General features: G+C 40.5%; 1 protein-coding gene across 19 annotated transcripts in view; it reads left to right on the top strand.

Moving 5' to 3' along the window:
- camk2b1 (calcium/calmodulin-dependent protein kinase (CaM kinase) II beta 1) overlaps positions 1-18,855 on the top strand; it is a 99,622-nt gene that overhangs the window by 28,041 nt on the left and 52,726 nt on the right. For 12 of the 19 annotated variants that reach the window (XM_033972280.2, XM_055224372.1, XM_055224373.1 and 9 more), the window contains exons 6-9: positions 7,035-7,107; positions 15,221-15,323; positions 15,991-16,074; positions 16,277-16,371. In XM_033972280.2, coding sequence (XP_033828171.1) covers positions 7,035-7,107; positions 15,221-15,323; positions 15,991-16,074; positions 16,277-16,371 — 355 coding nt within the window. Of the gene's footprint in view, positions 1-4,925; positions 4,999-7,034; positions 7,108-15,220; positions 15,324-15,990; positions 16,075-16,276; positions 16,372-18,855 lie in introns of all 19 variants that reach the window. The other 7 variants (XM_055224378.1, XM_055224375.1, XM_055224376.1 and 4 more) reach the window with 1 other exon arrangement.

Raw genomic sequence — 18,855 nt, 5'->3', positions numbered from 1 at the left:
ATTTAGCTAAGCAAATAGGTCTGAGCCTCCTGCAGTTGGTCAGGTCAAGGTTCAGCAACAGTATGTGCTCAAAGAATGAGGCCAGCTGACACCTGAATATACTAAATGACCAGTTTATTCCAATATTGCATTTTTCTTCCCTGATGGCACGGGCATATTCCAAGATGACAATACCAGGATTCATAGGGCTTTGTGCAGCCGTCAGACTCTACCAGCATCAATGCAAGATCTTGGTGAAAAATGAATGCAACACTGGATGGAAATAAATCTTGTGACAATGCAGAAGCTTATCGAAACAATGCCACAGTGAATGCGTGCCATAATCAAAGCTAAAGGCGAAACAACAAAATATTAGTGTGTGACCTTTTTTTCTTTTGGTGGTGATTTCTTTTTTTGGCCAGGCAGTGTATGTACAGTCTATGATCTGATGTCCAATAGTATATAAATTAGAAACTTCATTAAAATTGTCAGTAATTTTTAGCTCAATCTCAAATCTAATGATGTTGACTACGTTGTATTGAAATGAGCTAGTCCAAATGATCACATGCTCGTAAAGTAACTGTATCTTAGTATGTGTTGGTTGTGTGCGCTGCTGTAATCCCTGGCAGTAGCAGCAGCAGCAGCAGCGGGGGCTCACATGTCTTTCAGTTAAAAGGTCACAACACCACACTATTTTATCAGTTCTCAACAATAGCTTTGCTCCTGCTAACAGCACATGTATTAGTATTTTGTGAGCCACTCTGGATAGAAGACTTAATGTACACTACACAATGAGATTTAGCCAGATTTAGAAAAAAAAACCCTCAAGAGTATCTCATAAAAAAAAATCTTAAATAAAAGTTTAAAAATGTAAAAAAGTATGTTAAAAAAATTTAAAAAAGTAAAACGAATCCCCTGTAAAATTTACCTAAGTAAAGTACCTAAATAGCTTATCTAAATACTTAAAAATTCTACTTAAGTATAATACTTTACTACTTGTACTTTGTTACCTTTCACCACTGCATTTGAGCTGCAAAAAATCGGTCTTAGATTTCATTGATACAGATTGTGGTGGTGTGTCTGATTGTACGGTGTACGGCTGATGGGCTTTTAGTCTTTTAGCTCTATTAGTTTTGAGAGGTCTTGACTTCCAATGCCACATTATAAAAATCAATTAACTGACACACAGAACAGGTGTTTGGTTAATTTGACTCTATTTTTCTTTCTTTGCAATATGACTCAAAGTGGTTCACTCTCCAGCCAGTATAGTCTTTAACATTATGGTTTATTCTGTCGCATTGAACATGTATTCCTTATCGAGACAGACCTGTTTGAAGCTTTAAACATTCACCCTTTCTATGCTTTTTTTGAATGTCTGTCATTGAGGCCATTAGTGTTCTCTGGCTCTTTCCTCTCACACCCCGGGAGACCAGACCGAAGTAGGACTTTAATTAGTGCCAGTAATTAGCCATGCACACACGCTAGCATGCGCACACCTTTGAAACTGTGCCACCGCTCAGTTTGTCGCCCCCTATCCAACGGATTTTACCCCTCATGTTTCAGACCGTCACCAGGATTATGGGGGCCAGTATCATTTCTGTCAATACCTCTGGCTGTGTTAAATAGAGAGGGTAGACCGCCCCAAATGAATACCCCAAATACCCCAATGTAACCCATTTTTAAGGCTTCTGTGGCAACAAGATGCATTGTGATGTGCCCTGCATTTGACCCATCCTTTAGTGTCTCTGGGTTAAACCTGCATTTGGCCAATCAATCAGTCTGAAAAAGATCCATTGTGGCTTACTTTTCTAGCGAGGGGATCAGTTCGCCATCTTCTTGTTATTGTGTTGCCTGAAATGTTCCACAGTATGACATTAAGATCTAATTTGCATATATTCAATTATGTGTGTAAATAAAACCTTGAAAATAAAACATGTATACTTACAAAGTGTTAGGTCACCTGTCTAACTGTAACCTCTTGCCTGGTGACATCACCCTGTTGTGAGGAGATAAATGCACTTAATGTCATACTGTGGAACATTCCAGGCAGAGCAATAAACTATCCATGAAGACAGGCAGGTGGCATACTTTCAACCAGAATAGTTAACGCACCAGTGAATAAAATGCTACATTACTGTGACTTGAGTTATGTAGATGTCTTTCCTAAGAGCACAAGCATCAAACCAGTTACCTTCTGGTCTGTAGGCTCAACCATTACCAGCACCACTGCCTCAGGGAACTGAGCATTAGTTAATTATTAATTCTCCCTCTGACTCACTCATTAAGCATAAACATTAGCGCATCACACTCCCCACAGGTGGAGTCTCAAACTTTAATAAACAAACGTGTGACTTTTTGTTTTTTACCATTTAACTCTGCACAGAGAAAGGTGGTGCCCTCCGCTGTTAGCTAGCTCTCAGCCTTTTCCTCTTGTCACTAAACATTCACCTACGCACACGTCTTTAACCTGATCAAAAATAGAAACCCAGCACATTTTTCAACCAGATGCTCAGAAATACAGGAGTCTTGGACTGACGGCTCAGAGTGTACACTGAAGCTGACGATGATGAAGATGCTAGCTGTCAGAATCAGGTTAGCGCTGTGGAATTAGCACAGAAATGTTTTATATGGCTGCTTTGAATATATGGACAGTTTTTTTAGATTATACTGACAACATCTAGGTAATATTATGAAGATCTATTAGAACTATGCTAAAATGGACTCCTAAATGTCACAGTTGTAAAAATGGACAAGTGCAGGAATCTTACTTAGTTGAGAGATTATTGCAAATTTCAGCCTCTTTTGCACTATTATTCATAATATTAGTATTTTTTAGTATTGTTTGCACTACGCACTACACTACCAGTCAAATGTTTGGACACACCCTCTCATTCAGTGTTTTTTTTTTTTTCTACTTTCTACATTTTATATACATACAAAAGACATCAAATATATCCAACAATATATATGGAATTATGTAGTAAAGAAAAGAAGTGAAAGTACTCTACAAATTATTTTTTATATTTTATATTCAAGTCCTCAAAGTAAATGGTCACATTTTTATATAGTGCTTTTCCGCCTTCAAGGCACTCAAAGCGCTTTACATCAAGGAACCACTCACCCATTCACTTACACATTCATACACCAGTGTATGCAGACACTGGGGGCAAGGTGTCCTGCCCAGGGACACAACAATAGCATTCATCTGTGGGAGCTGGAATTGCACCACCAACCTAGATCAGTTGATCTGACCGCTCTACTAATGATGTTAATGTTGAGAGCGGGATTCAAAGTGCCAGCCTTCAGATCAGTGGACAAACACACCACCAACTGAGCTACTATTGCATAAACATTGAATGAGAGTTTGTGTCCAAACTTTTGAGTGGTAGTGTATAAACCCATAGTCTGTAATAATGAGGTATCAAACTTAACATGAGCAGTTTGTCTTAAAGGTTCACTGTGTAACTTTTCCAGTGGTGGGCCGTCACCTGCTTTACCCAAGAACATTCCACAGTAAGGCATAAAACCTATCTCCATGGACATTGTTCCCAATACCAGTAATGGTTTTAACTTCTATCGCCATGGAGGCAGGCAACAACTCAAGTTTGTCAATGTATTTTTGAGCAATAAAAACACCTATAATTGAATAAATGCCACATAAGTTTAGTTTAATGTCGTACAGTAGAAGATTCCAGCCCCACCACAACAAAAGTTACCTAATGCAGCTTTAATGTATTGCTAAAAGGCACATCAAAAGAATATTGTAAGTAAACAGAACTGCCTGTGGTTCTTAGACTCAGCATATTTGTCAAAAGCAGGTTAGGACAGAGTGATGTAAAACGGCTCCCCAGCCGCTGCTATAACTGATCCTCATCCTAAACATAACTCCTCCATTTTACCTTCATCTTTTATTATCTCCACAAAGACTTCCTCTTTTTTTTGCATTTTTTTAGGAATTCTTTCTCCTCCTCCCTCCTCCTCTCTCCTCTTTCCTCCCCTCTGTCTTTTCACTCTCCTTGTCTTCTCTCTCCCTCCTCCTGTATCTGCGTATCTTTTGCTTTTTGTCATCTCCTCTTCTTCTCCCTCTCCTTTTCTTACTTTCTTCCAACTCTTATCCTCTTACCAACCCCCATCTTTCCTTACTTACTAAGGTAAAAGCTTTATACTGATTTCAATACCACAAAGTTTTTAGGGTACACCTTACTGCCCCCTTTAATTTGTCCTCTGCATTTTACCCATCCTTTAATGCCTCTGGGTTAAACCTGCATTTGATCCACCCTTCAGTGCAGTGCCCTGTGACACATCTCCAGATCTTAAATTTGGCTTGGTGAGGACTAGACTAGCTGCTGCTACTACTCCTCCTCCTACTATTAAATACTCCATACTACTTTCTTTAATATTACCATGTGGTCTCATATTATTACTAACATAGATCGAGACCTTAATTACTGTTTAGGAAAGGTCCTTTTTATGTATTTCTTTCAATATCAATACTTCTTCTAATACTTCTACTCTTTAGTAGTGAGTGTAGATTATTATTATTATTTTTTTACATTTTTGACACACTTCCTAGCCTTTCTCTTCTTATCTCATCTTCCTCCTTCTTATCTCCTACCTCCCCTCTCTCTTGTCTTACCCTCTCCTCTGTCTTCCTTTCCTCTCTTCTGGTGTTGTCTGGCATGTTGTTCTGCTACACATCTTGTTTTTAAAAAGCAAAACAAACTGTACCCTTTGTCTCCGCTCCACCTCTCTTTCCTCTTCTTCTTCATGTGCACTCCTTCTCTCCAAACTCATCACCTCCATCTCTCTCCTCCCATCGTCACCCGTTTTCCACTTTTGCCCCTCACACCCCCTTCCATTGCCCCGCCCTCACACCCCCCCCGACCCCTTCCATTGCCCCCCCTCACCCCCTTCTGCCCTCCTCCCTCTCTGTTTTGTCTTCACAGTCACTGTATCCATCAGATTCTAGACAGTGTTCATCACATTCACCAACATGACATAGTGCACAGAGACCTAAAGGTTAGTACATGTTTAGGGGCATCTGCATCCACCCTCCCCCGCCCGCCTGCTCTTACCCCTCTGCCCTCCCTCCTCCCTCTCCCCTCCTTACCCCTCCTGTCTGTATCGTCTTGACAACCGCCCGTTTGCTTGTGCACCTTGTATGCTCGTTCACGTATGTTTTGCTTTTAAAACTTAATAATTCTCAAGTTCTACCCTCCTTCCTCCATTTCTCCCACACATGTTCAGACCTGTGGAGGTGTGATGAATGCCATCGTTTACTATAGCCACACAGCCTTTAAAGGGGGTCTAAAAATACAAATCGATACAGATGCCAGTAAATATCTTTCTAACCTCCTCCTACTCTGCCAGAAGTGAAGAGTGGGTTTGTTCCCACCTGCAGCATTCAAGTCTCTATCAAAGTACACCTTAAAAGCTCTGTGATTATAACAAAGAAAGGCATTATAAATTGTTGTTTTTGTGGGTTTAATCATGCAGATGAATGCATGCATTTTGGACTCAGCCTAATTAAAAAATTGCACAAAGCCCACACACAAGTCTAGCTGTTTTTCTCATCTCTAATTAGTTGCTAGCTGAAAGTAAATAGTTCTATAGTCCAAATTGCATAATATGTACCACTATTAGTAACAGGGATGGGATTTGATGATTGTAGCTTTGTTCTAAACCAGTGAATTTGAAACTTTCATGGCAAGTTACAGCTGGAAAAGTATGGATGAGCCAATAAACGATAATATGCTAATTGTGATAAACAGACAGGGAATAATAGTTTGTGGTACATTATGTATAATCTCAACAAAGACGGCTGCCGTATTACCACCAGACTGTGAAAAAATCTACTTGCCCATTATAAAAACACGTGTAATCGAGTAAATGCAAGATAAGTTTAGTTTAATGTGGAAGAAAAGTTACATAGTGGTCCTTTAATGTGTTGCTAAAAAGCACATCAAAAGAGTACTGTAATCACATTTGTCAAAAGCAGGTTAGGACAAATTGATGTAAGAAAAAAAATCTACTTAATCCATTATGTTCTCTTCTAGGTCACTTTAAAGAATGATTTATATATTATAGCTGTTTTAGCATACATGTTAGCTTAGCAAGCTAATCCAACACTACTGCACTGTTTTTTTGTATTACTTCATATTTTGTACATATTGAAAATTGCCATACCATGTAGTTTGAAATCCGATACCTCTTGTTGAATCTAAGCACTATTTTTCATACTTTATCTTTACTTTATTATCTTTGCTATACTTTACTTTGTTATCTTATCTGTACCTCTATAGGAGACCTGTAATTACGATGTATTTAAACTGATTATGTTCAGTGCACAGGAAGTCTGGGGCGGCTTTTATAATATTGTTTCCTCGTACTGGGACTTTTGCCTTGTGTCATTCACACATGTTTAACACACAAACCCTGCATATTTAGGCTGAGTTCTTCTCTCAGACAGAAAATGCCTTGTGATGTCATGTGTTAATACAAGTGTTCACTGTATTTTTAAACTTCATGCACCTTCACTAGAACCATCTGGATAACTTCAACCCTGGAATTTCTGCAAAATTAAACTAAACTTGAAAAAAAAACTTGAAAACTACACGTCCATGACATCACAAGGTGGAACAGAGCATTTTGAGGTTTGGAGATGTAGACTAATAATAAAGTGTTACTCAAACATGTGTGAATGAAACAAAACACAACTCCAGGTATGTAACAAAGTTCTAACATGGCTTAAAGCTCACAAGAGTAAATTTTGTGTAATGTGGGACATTTAAAATCTTGTATTTATTTCCCTATGGCTTGACCCACAAACAATTATTTACAACATAATGGCATGATTACACCATAAGTGAGTTGGGTTAGTTTTACAACACCACAGTTTGCCATTAGACTTATTGTAGACTTAGCTAACAGTCTATTAAAACAGTGTCATCGCTCATATCCCACCCCCGAGCCCTCTCTCACCCTTGTACCTGGCCTGTGCACGAGAGTTGTAGCGCTGCTCATACTAACATGCGCCCCCTGATGTTTGCATGCAGTCATTGCATCCAGCAGATTTTGGAGGCGGTGCTTCACTGCCATCAAATGGGCGTGGTGCACCGGGACTTAAAGGTGAGTGCAAGGGTCAGTGTAACGGTGTGTGCCTGTGTGATGTCACTGTGTGTGTGTTGTTCTGTTTTTGTCTGTATGTCTCGCTTCTTATTATGAATGTAGTTGATTAGTTTCAAATTACATCACAACATTCTATAGGCCAATGATATTTAATACAGATGAGGGCAGCTAGAATGAAAATCGTTAAAATACATTTTTAGTTAATGGGTCCAGTCCATAACAGAAATGGTCACATTACATTTGTACATTTACCTCACAGACTGTATAAGGAAGTAAACTAAGTCAGTGTGACGTCACCCATAGCGTTCGACTCCAGCCAAATGAAGCTCATCAAGGCAAGCAGTTATAGGGGTGAATTTGGAGCCGAGTTCCATATTTGGAATTCCGACCATGAGTATCATAGAAACCAAAGAGCCAGTCCAGAGTAAGGCTGAAAGGAACAGCTCTTCCCGCCTGTTCATAATGTTCATATCTTGATTTACAGACACATTAGCAAAATAAAAATACCAGGATCATGTAGAGCGAGGTAATACAAACATTTTAACACCAAAACGGCGAGCCTGACAGTAGCAGTTACAGAGAGAGGGGAGACAGTTTTTTAGTAGAAAGTGAATTGGAGCCAGAGTCAATGGATCGGGAAGCGCAGCCTATTAATTTCTTATTTAGAACGCCACAGCTAGCAGGTTAGCTATGTCCATTTATATATCCAGCCTATGATTTAACTTTTTGATATTTCATGGTATATATGGTATATTTCAAGTGCAATGTAATCAACAGGAAAAACTGTCTCTTGCCCCCATTTGGGAGTATTACAGGTGGGGTAGAATGGTTGTTTGGCTATAGCTTACAAGTCAATTCAAATTTGATGGCGCATCTTTGTCCCTTTGTAGAAAAACAGCCCCAAAGCATGGTGTTTCCACCCTCATGCTTCACAGTAGGTATGGTTTTCTTTGGAAGCAACTCAGCATTCTTTCTCCTCCAAACACGACAAGTTGAGTTTTTAAAAAGCTCTGTTTTGGTTTCATCTGACCATATGATATTCTCCCAATCCTCTTCTGAATCATCCAAATGCTCTCTAGCAAACTTCAGACGGGCCTAGACATGTATTGCTTAAGCAGGAGGACATGTCTGGCACTAAAGTATTTGAGTCTCTGGCAGCGTAGTGCATTACTGATGGTAGCCTTTGTTACTTTGGTCCCAGCTCTCTGCTGGTCATTCACTAATTCCCCCCGTGTGGTTCTGGGATTTTTGGGATTCTTGTGGTCATTTGATCCCACGGGGTGAGATCTTGCGTGGAGCCCCAGACTAAGTAGATAATTAATGGTCTTGTATGTCTTCCATTTTCTAGTAATTGCTCCCACAGTTGATTTCTTCACACCAAGCTGCTTACCTATTGCAGATTCAGTTGGTGGCTGACTAAATACTTTTTTTGTCCCACATTTGTATCACATTTCACTCCCCCTAAAAAAAGGCTATGAAATTAGGATCTCTGTTAGGGAAGCACTGATCCAGCTTTTTCTGTTCCGATACCGATTTTGATACTATGGCTTTAACTATCTGCCGATACTCAATATCAACTGATACCAGTTTAGAGACTGAAAACAACATTTATAAAAGTTCAAACATTGAGACTTTCTAGGCCAACTACAACCAGTCTTATTTCATCAATTATTATGCCAAACTATCAGCTGAATCGATACTCAAAAGCCAACATCCGATCCAGAAAATGTTTCAGTATCGGCACTGATATCCGACACCAGCATCAGATTGGTGTATCCCTAATCTCTATTTATAGTATTTATCTTTTTTAATATAAAACTGAATATATTTAACATACATTAGCTTCTTTCTCCTGCCCCTGTCCTCCTCTCCCCCTCTCCTCCTCTCCCCCTCTCCCCCTCTCCTCCTCTCCCCCTCTCCCCCTCTCCCCCTCTCCCCCTCTCCCCCTCTCCCCCTCTCCCCCTCTCCCCCTCTCCCCCTCTTCCCCTCTTCCCCTCTTCTCCTCTTCTTCTCCACTCTTTGGTCAGACTCACAGACCCTCTTCGGCTCTGTAACATTTCAGATGAGGCTTTTTCTGAGTCTCGGTTGAAAAATCGATCCTGTGCGGCCCCCAAGGACAATGTGACTCCTCTATTTACTGCTCGGAGGGACTAGTTTAGTATCGATTATGAGACACAATGTGAGCTGGATTGACTGTATAGATCAGGGAACAGCCACAATGCTTCAAAGTGATGGCTAATTTTAATTTTAGTCAGCGGTGAATCGTGGTAGTGTACAAAGGGCATTTATTTATTAAACAGGGATTAGCACATAGCATATCGAGATCAGGTTTACAACTACTGGAAGTCTATTGCAACTGTGGCTGGCCAATACAAACCAAAATTATATATATATATATATATATTTATTTTATTATTTTTTACATACATACAGAGAAGACATCAAATATATGAAGTAAGACATACGGAACTCTCGCCACCTTTGGTTATGTCAAAAAATATTCAGTAATAGCTTTGTTTCACGTTTTTTTCTTGATACATAATTCCATATATCTTGCTTTGTATATTTGATGTCTTCTGTATAAGATATAGAATCGTAAAAAAAAAAAAAAAAAAAAAAAAAAAAAACATTGAATGAGAGGGTCTGTCCAAACTTTTGACTAGTAGTGTATATTTTCTGCATTATCTTGATAACAATATTCAGATGCTGCAAGATGAATGGGCAACAATGTGTCTTGATATATGCTGACTGAGGTTCAAGTATGCCACAAAACGTGAAGGGAATATCACTTTGTAGCACTTCTTTGGGAGTGCACATTTCTTTTCAATTTGTTTTCAATCAGCTCTAAACCATATGCTCAATATTCTAATTGCACATATCTCCAGGGCAACAACATTTTTTTCGATATAGATCCCGGCTCCAATCGCACTATGATAGAGAGATCATGTGTCACGGCCGTTTGTCAGTTTGAACGGGTCGACGCAAATGTCAATCCCGACATTCCAGCAGAGGGTGTTGTGTTGATCAGGACTGTTGTGGCTATTTCTTTATTTAGCCGAGACGCCGATCTGGTTTCACACCCGAGCGTTGGGGAGCGCTTCATGCAATAGGTCACAGTGTGATGACTGAGGACAGCCTGGGTGACAAGAGCACTCAAATTAGGAATTGGGTTAATGCAAATGTAAAGTCAACACAGTAATCAAAATAGATTTATATATTCATGCATTCAAATCATAGACTGTATGAAGAAGTGGACTAAGTGACTGTGGCGTCACCGATAGCATTCAGCTCAAGTCAAATGAAGCTCATCAAGGCTAGCAGTTATATGGGTGAATTTGGAACCGAGTTCCATATTTGGAATTCTAACCGCAACTATCATAGCAACCAAAGAGCCAACCCAGAGCAAAGCTGTTAAAGGTAATGCCCTTTCCCGCCCGCACTGATGGTTTGGCAGGGAACGGGCTCTTAGCAATGCTGTCAGTCAAACCTGTTGCTAACATTAATGGGTGCAACCTTGGGGAAAGCAGGTGCCCGATTTGTCTGTTATTAATGTTCATATTTTATGAGTCAAAATGGCTAAATGCCAGGATCATGTAGAGCGGGTCAATTCGAACATTTTAAGACCAAAAACAACAAGCCTGACAGCAGCAGTTACAGAGAGAGGGGCGACAGTTATCTAATGTGTAATTAATTGGAGTCAGAGTTGATGGAGCTAGAAGCGTGCCCATGATCACTTCATATTTGGAAAGTGGTGGCTAGCAGGTTAGCTACATCCAATTATATATACAATCTATGATTCAAATACATTGTGAGCTAGCAGCAAAAATATTCTTATGGAGATACTTTACCTCAAAGCATTTTTTCATGATTAAAAACTGGATCATTACACTGTCACAAAATTCAGCCAAACTTAAAGTGCCACATTGTAACTTTTCTGGTGGGTGTCCGTGGCCTGCTTGCCTCTGCTTGTCTCCATGGAGATTGCATTGATTTGCCTGGGCTGTTCCACAATATGGGGTCAGATATATTAATTTCCACTAAGACAAGGAGGTGACGCCCCCAGGCTAAGTTACCGGTCAGATCTGTGGAGTGGCAGGCCACATGTAGTATAAGAGGCTGTTTTGAGCAGTAAAAAACTATAATTTAATTGCAACATAGATATGTTTAATGCCACAGTGACATTCTGATGGCTGACCCCACCTCAATCCCAGAAAAGTTACATAGTGCACCTTTAAACAATTTTTTCAATTTATGTGTTTGAACAAAATCGCAGTCCATTTTGAATCAATCGACAATATTTTGCCTGTTTTGCCTGTAGGCAGCCATTTGTGGAAGAGACGACCTAATCCATCCAATCCTTATTCACAATAAATGGGACCATTTGATTGGCTAAAACTTCCATATATGCTGCACAGGTCAGCATCTGTGCTAAAAGTCCTTATTTATTTGACAACTAAAACAGATTTGTACATTTTAAAACCATACAGTGAATTCACTGTATATAAAACCCTATTACGATACGTACTTACTTTTTACACTTACATTCCATAGAAAAGTGAAATAGTCCCATTCCTTTCATTCATACACCCACTCGGGCTATTGAACGCACCTTTGCAGTGACGCACTGTTCTGGACCTTGACTAGTTGTGTGTTTGGCTCTGTGTTGCACGTGGCTCTTGTCTGAAGAGATGGAGGACTCCGCTGCTGCTCATGGATGTTTTTCTGTTTGCTTTACGCTGCATTTCTGTGCCTTGGTGACATTTGTGCTTGCCTCAGTAAACCCGCCCACACCAGCTTTCAGACATCAGCTCCCTGCTGCAGTGTGGGGGCGCCTTATGATTTAGACTTTGGGATAACGCGGTGACAGGAGATAGCTGTTTGGGGATTGAAGGCACACTGTGTAGTTTTACTGCTGGAGCATCCACTACCTTCTTGTTTCCATGGAGATGTTATCGCTTGGCCTAAAATGTTCCACAATATGGCATTAACCTTCTTCATGTCTGTTGAGAAAAGCATGTAGCACTAACAGTCCAACTTACAGGTCAGATCTATGGAGAGGTGCGCCCCCACATCGCTAGAATTGCTGGGTTTCACGTGACATCACAGTGTTCTATAGGCCAATAATATTTAATACAGATGGGAGGGTATTTTTTGAGCACTTGTAATTCAGTAAATGCAAGTCAGATAAATTAATCTCCATTGAGACTAGCAGGATATGGATCTCCACCAGAAAAGTTACACAGTGCAACTTAAATCTAATGAGTTTAAATTTAAATTACAGCCTTAAAAGTCACGTTAGGACTCATCTCGACTGATTAAAAAAGCTGGTTGAAATGAGCAAATTGCATATACACATTTCTTTAGGTAAGAAGCGTTTTGTGTTTCCATCAGGGTTGTCTGTGCAGTTGATCTTATTTTAATCAGTATTATAAATCTTACTCTCATAAATGCACAAAATAATAGTGTATTGAAAAATGATCAAATTCTCCTGCTCTGAATATGGGTATATGGGGACCTGGTCTGCCTGGTTTAACAATACAAAAAAAATTTATCAAATTGTCTTGAGTTGCCATGAAGTCTTGCTAACCTGTGCTAACCCATGCTACCCCTGTGGTTTAGACCTCCACTAATATATCCTGATTCTAGTAATTATCAATTCATATTTAATTTTCATGTGAGAGAGCGCTGAGCGTATTTTCCCAAAGTTATTCAGCTCTGTTTCAATGGTAAGATTAACAGCAAAACAAATTGGTATGCTAGCTGAAGTGTGAGGATGGCTTATGGAGACGCCGTGCTGCAGTGCAGGGGAGGCAAGTGACATAAGCCCAAATATAATCTGGGAACGTTCACTGTCTTTGCTCGCTTAAAATAATCTCTCCAGGAAACTTCCATAATGTCATTCACTCTAGTGCATTATTTGTCACTCACAATATCCACATCCCTCCACTGTCTCTGATTAAACAGGCTTTACTGTATTATAATGGGGAAAGTGAAAGAGCGCACACCACCGGGAATAGAGTCCCATTATTAGAGATCTCTACTGACAGGGAATAATGAGGCTGGCTGCATTATCTGGGCCACTGAGATTGGGCCTATAGACCACAGCAGTGCCACAGGGGAGCTCGACAAAAAGAACTGAATTTAACTGGCTGCAGCACTGGTTCAACGCAGAGACATCGGAATCGCAATTTGAGTAGTCCCAAAAGCAAATCGCAAGGACTTTAAAGGGCCTGTATTATGCGATTTTCTGATCTATTTTATAATGTTGATTTCTTATCACAAACATACCTGGAGTTGTGTTTTGTTTCATTCACACATGTTTAACACACAAACCCTGCACATTTAGGCTGTGTTCTTCTTTTAGACTAAAAACACTGTATTCCACATTGTGATGTGGTAATAGAGGAAATACTCCGCTGTGTTTTTAAACTCTTTACACCTTCACTGGAATCATTTGGATAATTTCACTCATGAAATTGCCAGTCTGTACAGAACAAAAGGTGAAAGGTTGGTGGTAACCTGAAAACTACTACTTCATGACATCTCAAGATGGAACAGAGCATTTTGAGCTTTTGAGGTGTAGACAGACTAAAAATGCAGCATTACTCAAACTTGTGAATGAAACAAAACACAACTCCAGGTGTGTTTTTGAGGAGGTAACAACATTACAACATGGCTTAAAGCTCACAAGAGTCACTTTTGTGTAATACAGGACTTTTAAATTAACATTATTTGCAAATAACACATTATTCTGTGTTATTACAGTATGTAAAAGAAACTACTGACCCTCTAGTTTTGACTCTACAAACATACCGGATTCTTGTATTATATTAGCAGTTCGCATGTCAGTTTCTTGTCAAATGCTCTAAGACATTTAAATGTGAACTTTGAACACAATATTAAAACATTAATCGAATCATCAGAAAATCGCAGGGTCCCTCACTTTTCAATATGACACTCAGTATATCACACATTAAATCCTCCATTATATTTTTAAAACCTGCACAGTGTAACTTTTCTGGTGGCGTGTACAACGGCTGCTTGTCTCCATGGAAATGTTATTACCACCACTGGAATGTTCCACAGTATAGCATTAAACTGATCATGGAGACAAGCTGGTGATGCAACCAACCTGGCCAAGTTACAGGTTAGATATGCAGAAAGGACCCTGCGCAAAGTAAGAAAATATGTTTTATAATTTCTTTAGGAGTAAAAATACCATTGTAGACTGTAAAAAGAAGTGGTTTAAGGGAAAGTGACATTTAAATCCAGTCAAATGAAGCTCATTGAGGCTAGCAGTTATAGGGGCGAATTTAGAGCCAAATTGCATATTAGGAATTCCGACCTCAAGTATCATAGCATCCAAAGAGCCAATCCCGGGCTGTTGACTATAAAGCATTTTCTTTCCCGCATCACTGGTTTAGAAGGGAGCAGGAGCTTAACAACGCTGTCAATCAAACCTGTTGCTAATGCTAGTGGGAGTGACCTCGGGGAAAGAAGGCGCCTGATTTGTCTGCTCTTAATGTTCATATCTTGACTTATAGGCACAGGAGCGAAATAAAAGCACCAGGATCATGTAGAGCAAGTTAATATGAACATTTCTGACCAAAATGACGAGCCTGACAGCAGCAGTTACAGAGAGACGGGCAACTCCAATGTAAAGTGAATTGGAGCCAATTCACTTCACTTGTATATAAAGTCTAAGAATGCCATAGAGTGGAACAATCTAGGTACTAACATAAACAGGGAAACAAGCAGGTAGCAAACCCAAGTATGTTAATCTCAATATTTCTATGTTAAAACCCTTCCTTCACAAACTAAATATGAAATAAATACCTTTTAATAATCAAAACAGTGAATATGTGAAACAAGCAAATAAACTCATAGTGCTGTCGTAAACGCCCACAATATAGATACAGAATCACCAAATTTAGTATCTTGATATTTTGATATTTTATCTTAGCACATTGCTAATCCAAAGCAGCTTTTGTGGCATCAGTATTTGTATATTTTTGCATGGACAGTCTGAAGCTTTTGCCCAAAACTTAGGAAATCATTCTGTAACAGGTATTATAAGTGTAAATAACGTTATTCTCTGTCTCCATGTGTCCAGCCTGAGAACCTGCTCCTGGCGAGTAAATGCAAGAACGCAGCGGTGAAACTGGCTGACTTTGGCCTGGCCATCGAGGTCCAGGGAGACCAGCAGGCTTGGTTTGGTGGGTTGAAGTGTGATGCTATTTGTAAATGTTTTAGTTTTTAATATGTGGTGTTGCTATAGTTAGAATATACCAAATCTCAAAGGGACAGTACCAGATTTTTTGTTCTATACATTAAGGTCAAATTGATTTTGGCCCAATACAGATATGGTATAAAAGCTGCTCTTAGGGTCAAAATATGACCACGGTGTGCACTTTCTGCATCAAAAAAAGCATTGGCAGTACGAATCCCGCTCTCGATATAAATATCATTGGTAGGTTGCGGGTGCGAGTTCCCACAGATGGATGCTATCGTTGTGTTCTTGGGCAAGACCTTGGGCAAGACACTTGCCCCCAGTGTCTGTGTTCACTGATGTATGGATGTGTGCGTGAATGGGTGAGTGGTTCTTTGATTTAACACAATTTAAGTGCCTTGAGTGTGGAAAAAGCGCTATATAAAAATGTGACCATTTACCATTTACGTGATTGCTAGATCTTAATCAGTGACTATAAGATATGTTTGAGGCTTTTGGTATAAAGTGAGAGGAACACTCAGATAAGCCTTGTCTTTAGGTGTAGAACATCATCCATTTTCACTGTGAGACCAATACATTTTTTATTATGAAGTTAATAGGAATCCAAGTGACCTTATCTGCTTCTTCAACTGAACTGTGCCGTTGCTACACAGGGTTTGCTGGCACACCGGGGTACCTCTCCCCTGAAGTGTTGAGAAAGGAGGCATATGGTAAACCTGTGGACATCTGGGCCTGTGGTGAGTCTAACAGGGAGCACACACACACACACACACATATACACTCATACACATACTCATGCACACAGTCATACACACGCTCACACACACTCACACATACTCATACACAAACACACATAAGCACACACACGGATAACACATACTAACTTTGATAAGGGTGAATCATGTTTACATTGGTGTGCTGTGTGTGTTTGTGTGTCAGGGGTGATCCTCTACATCCTGCTGGTGGGGTACCCTCCTTTCTGGGACGAGGACCAGCACAAACTGTACCAACAGATCAAGGCTGGGGCCTACGATGTGAGTGCTCTCTCCCTTTCCTCCATCTGACTCATTCTACCTTTCCCTCCCTCTCTCTCGTTCTGTCTCTTTCCCCCGTCCCTCTTTCTCTTTACCACATCCTCTTTAATTCACTCACTTTTGCATTCTTTCTCTCTCTCCCATTCTCTCACTCATTTCCATGCCTGTGCCTCTCTTACAATCTTCCCCCCTGCCCTCCCTTCCTCTCTCTCCCCACTCTCTTCCTTCTCTCCCTCTCTGTCTTTCTTTCTTTTTCCCTTATTCCTCTTATCTCTTGTCTCTCTCTTTACTGCACCCCCTTTATCCCACTCACTCTTGCTTTCTTTCTCTCTCCCATCTTCTCTTTCTCACTCCTCCCTCTCTCTCTTTCTCTCGTTTCCCCATCTTTCTATCTCTCTTTCTCTTTACCTCATCCCACTCGCTCTTCTTCTCTCTCTCCCATCCTCTCTGTCTCTCTCTTCCTTGTGCCTTTTTTGCACCCCTCCTTCCACTCTCTCTACTCCGTCTCTTCCTTCTCTCCCTCTGTCTCTCTGCCTCACCTTCTGTCTCTCTTCTGCTCAGTTTCCTTCCTTGTGCTTCTCTTACACCCTTCTCTCTCCCTCTTCCCTTACTTTCTTGTGCTGCTCACCTCTTCCTTCTCTCCATCTCTCTCTCTCTCCCCACCCAGTCTCTCCCTCTCTTGCCCCCTCTCTCTCTTCATCCCTCTCCTTCCCTCTATTGCCCTCCTCTTGCTCCTTCTCTCTACCGCTCTCCCTCTCTTCTCCCACTCTCCACTTTTCTCTTCCTTCTCTCCCTCTGTCTGCCTCTCTCCTTCTACTTCTCTCCTTACCCCCCTCTCTCTCTGTCTCTTTCTCTGTCTCTTTTACCCCTATCCCTGTTCTCTTCACCACTCCCTCTTCATCAAACTCACTCTTGTTCTCTCTCCCATCCTCTCTACCTCTTCTCCTCCTCGTCCTCCTCTATGCCACTCTTACCCTATCGCTCGCCCTCTTTTCCTCCACTCTCCCCTCCACTCTTCCTTCTCAGCCTGTCTCCCTGTACCTCTCTTCCTACCCTCTCTTTCTCTGTCTCTCTTTTCCCCTATCCCACGTTCTCTTTACCACTCCCCCTTCACCCCACTAAGTCTTGATCTCTCTCCCATCCTCTCTACCTCCTCTTCATTCTCTTCCCCTCTGCCACTCTTACCCCTCATCTCTCTCCCTCTCTTCTCCCACTCACCACCCCACTGTCTCTCCCTCTACCTCTCTCCTTATCATCTCTCTCTCCCTCTTACTTAACTCTCTCCATTTCTCTTTCTTCTCTACTAGAAGGTCCCAAGCCTCCTCTCTGGCCTCATTCCTTTTACTTGTGGTTACGCAACTGTCACCTCATTCATATTTCAGGGAGTACAAGACGGTGAAGCGTACCTCATGTTTAACTGCAGAGGCCGATGCAGAGATGGAGCAGAGTAATGATTCTGCAGCACTGATTCATAGAAAATGCACCACTTTTACCTGTCTTTTCCTGTCAGGGGTCACAGTGGAGGCTTATGGGAGAATTTACATAAAATGGACTCTTGTGAGCGTTAAGCCATGTTATAATGTTGTTAGCTCCTCAAAAACATACATGGAGTGTTTTGTTTCATTCACACATGTTTGAGTAACCCTTTATTATTAGTCTGTTTATATTATTAGTCTGCTACCTTTTACATTTAGAGATCAGTAATTCTAGGGCTGAAATTATCCAAATGATTCTAGTGAAAGTGTATTGAGTTTAAAAAGACAGTCGAGCACTTCCTGTATTACCACATAACATCACAAGATGGAACATAGCTCAGCCTGAATATGCAGGGTTTGTGTGTTAAACATGTATGAATGAAACAAACACAACTCCAGGTATGTTTGTGATGAGGAAACAACATTATAACATAGATCAGAAAATAGCGTAATATGGACCCTTTAAATCTCAGCTATGGATTTACAGGCTCAGATCTTAGACCCAAAGGATGTGGGACAATTGTATGTTGACAGAGGGCTGTTGCACTGACAGATCCCTGAAATCGGGAACGAATCTTTAAGCCTGAAACCTCTCATTGTTATAAGAGTTTAAAAATAAATTAAAAGCAAAAACAAGTTAAGTCTAGAGTGGCTCTTACAACATTATTAATATATGACATAAATCTGTTCTTTGTCTACAGGTTAATGTAACAGGGTCTACATTAATCATGGTTTCAGTTAGCTATGCTTTTCAATGTAGAGCAAGTGTAAATTTAAAATCTTCTCAATGTGTTTATTGATGTTTCTGTTGAGGATGCGTTCACACAATACACTGTATAAAGAAGTGGATAATGGGAGTGTGACATCACCCATAGCGTTTGGCTCCAGTCAAATGAAGCTCATCGAGGCTAGCAGTTATAGGGGCGAATTTGGAGCCGAGTTCCATATCAGGAATTCCGACTGCGAGTATCATAGCAACCAAAGAGCCAATCCGGAGTCAGGGTGTTGA

Source organism: Periophthalmus magnuspinnatus, chromosome 9 (genome assembly GCF_009829125.3).
Source record: "Periophthalmus magnuspinnatus isolate fPerMag1 chromosome 9, fPerMag1.2.pri, whole genome shotgun sequence".
In the NCBI taxonomy this organism is placed as follows: domain Eukaryota; kingdom Metazoa; phylum Chordata; class Actinopteri; order Gobiiformes; family Gobiidae; genus Periophthalmus; species Periophthalmus magnuspinnatus.
This window is presented reverse-complemented; position numbering and strand designations above follow the sequence as displayed.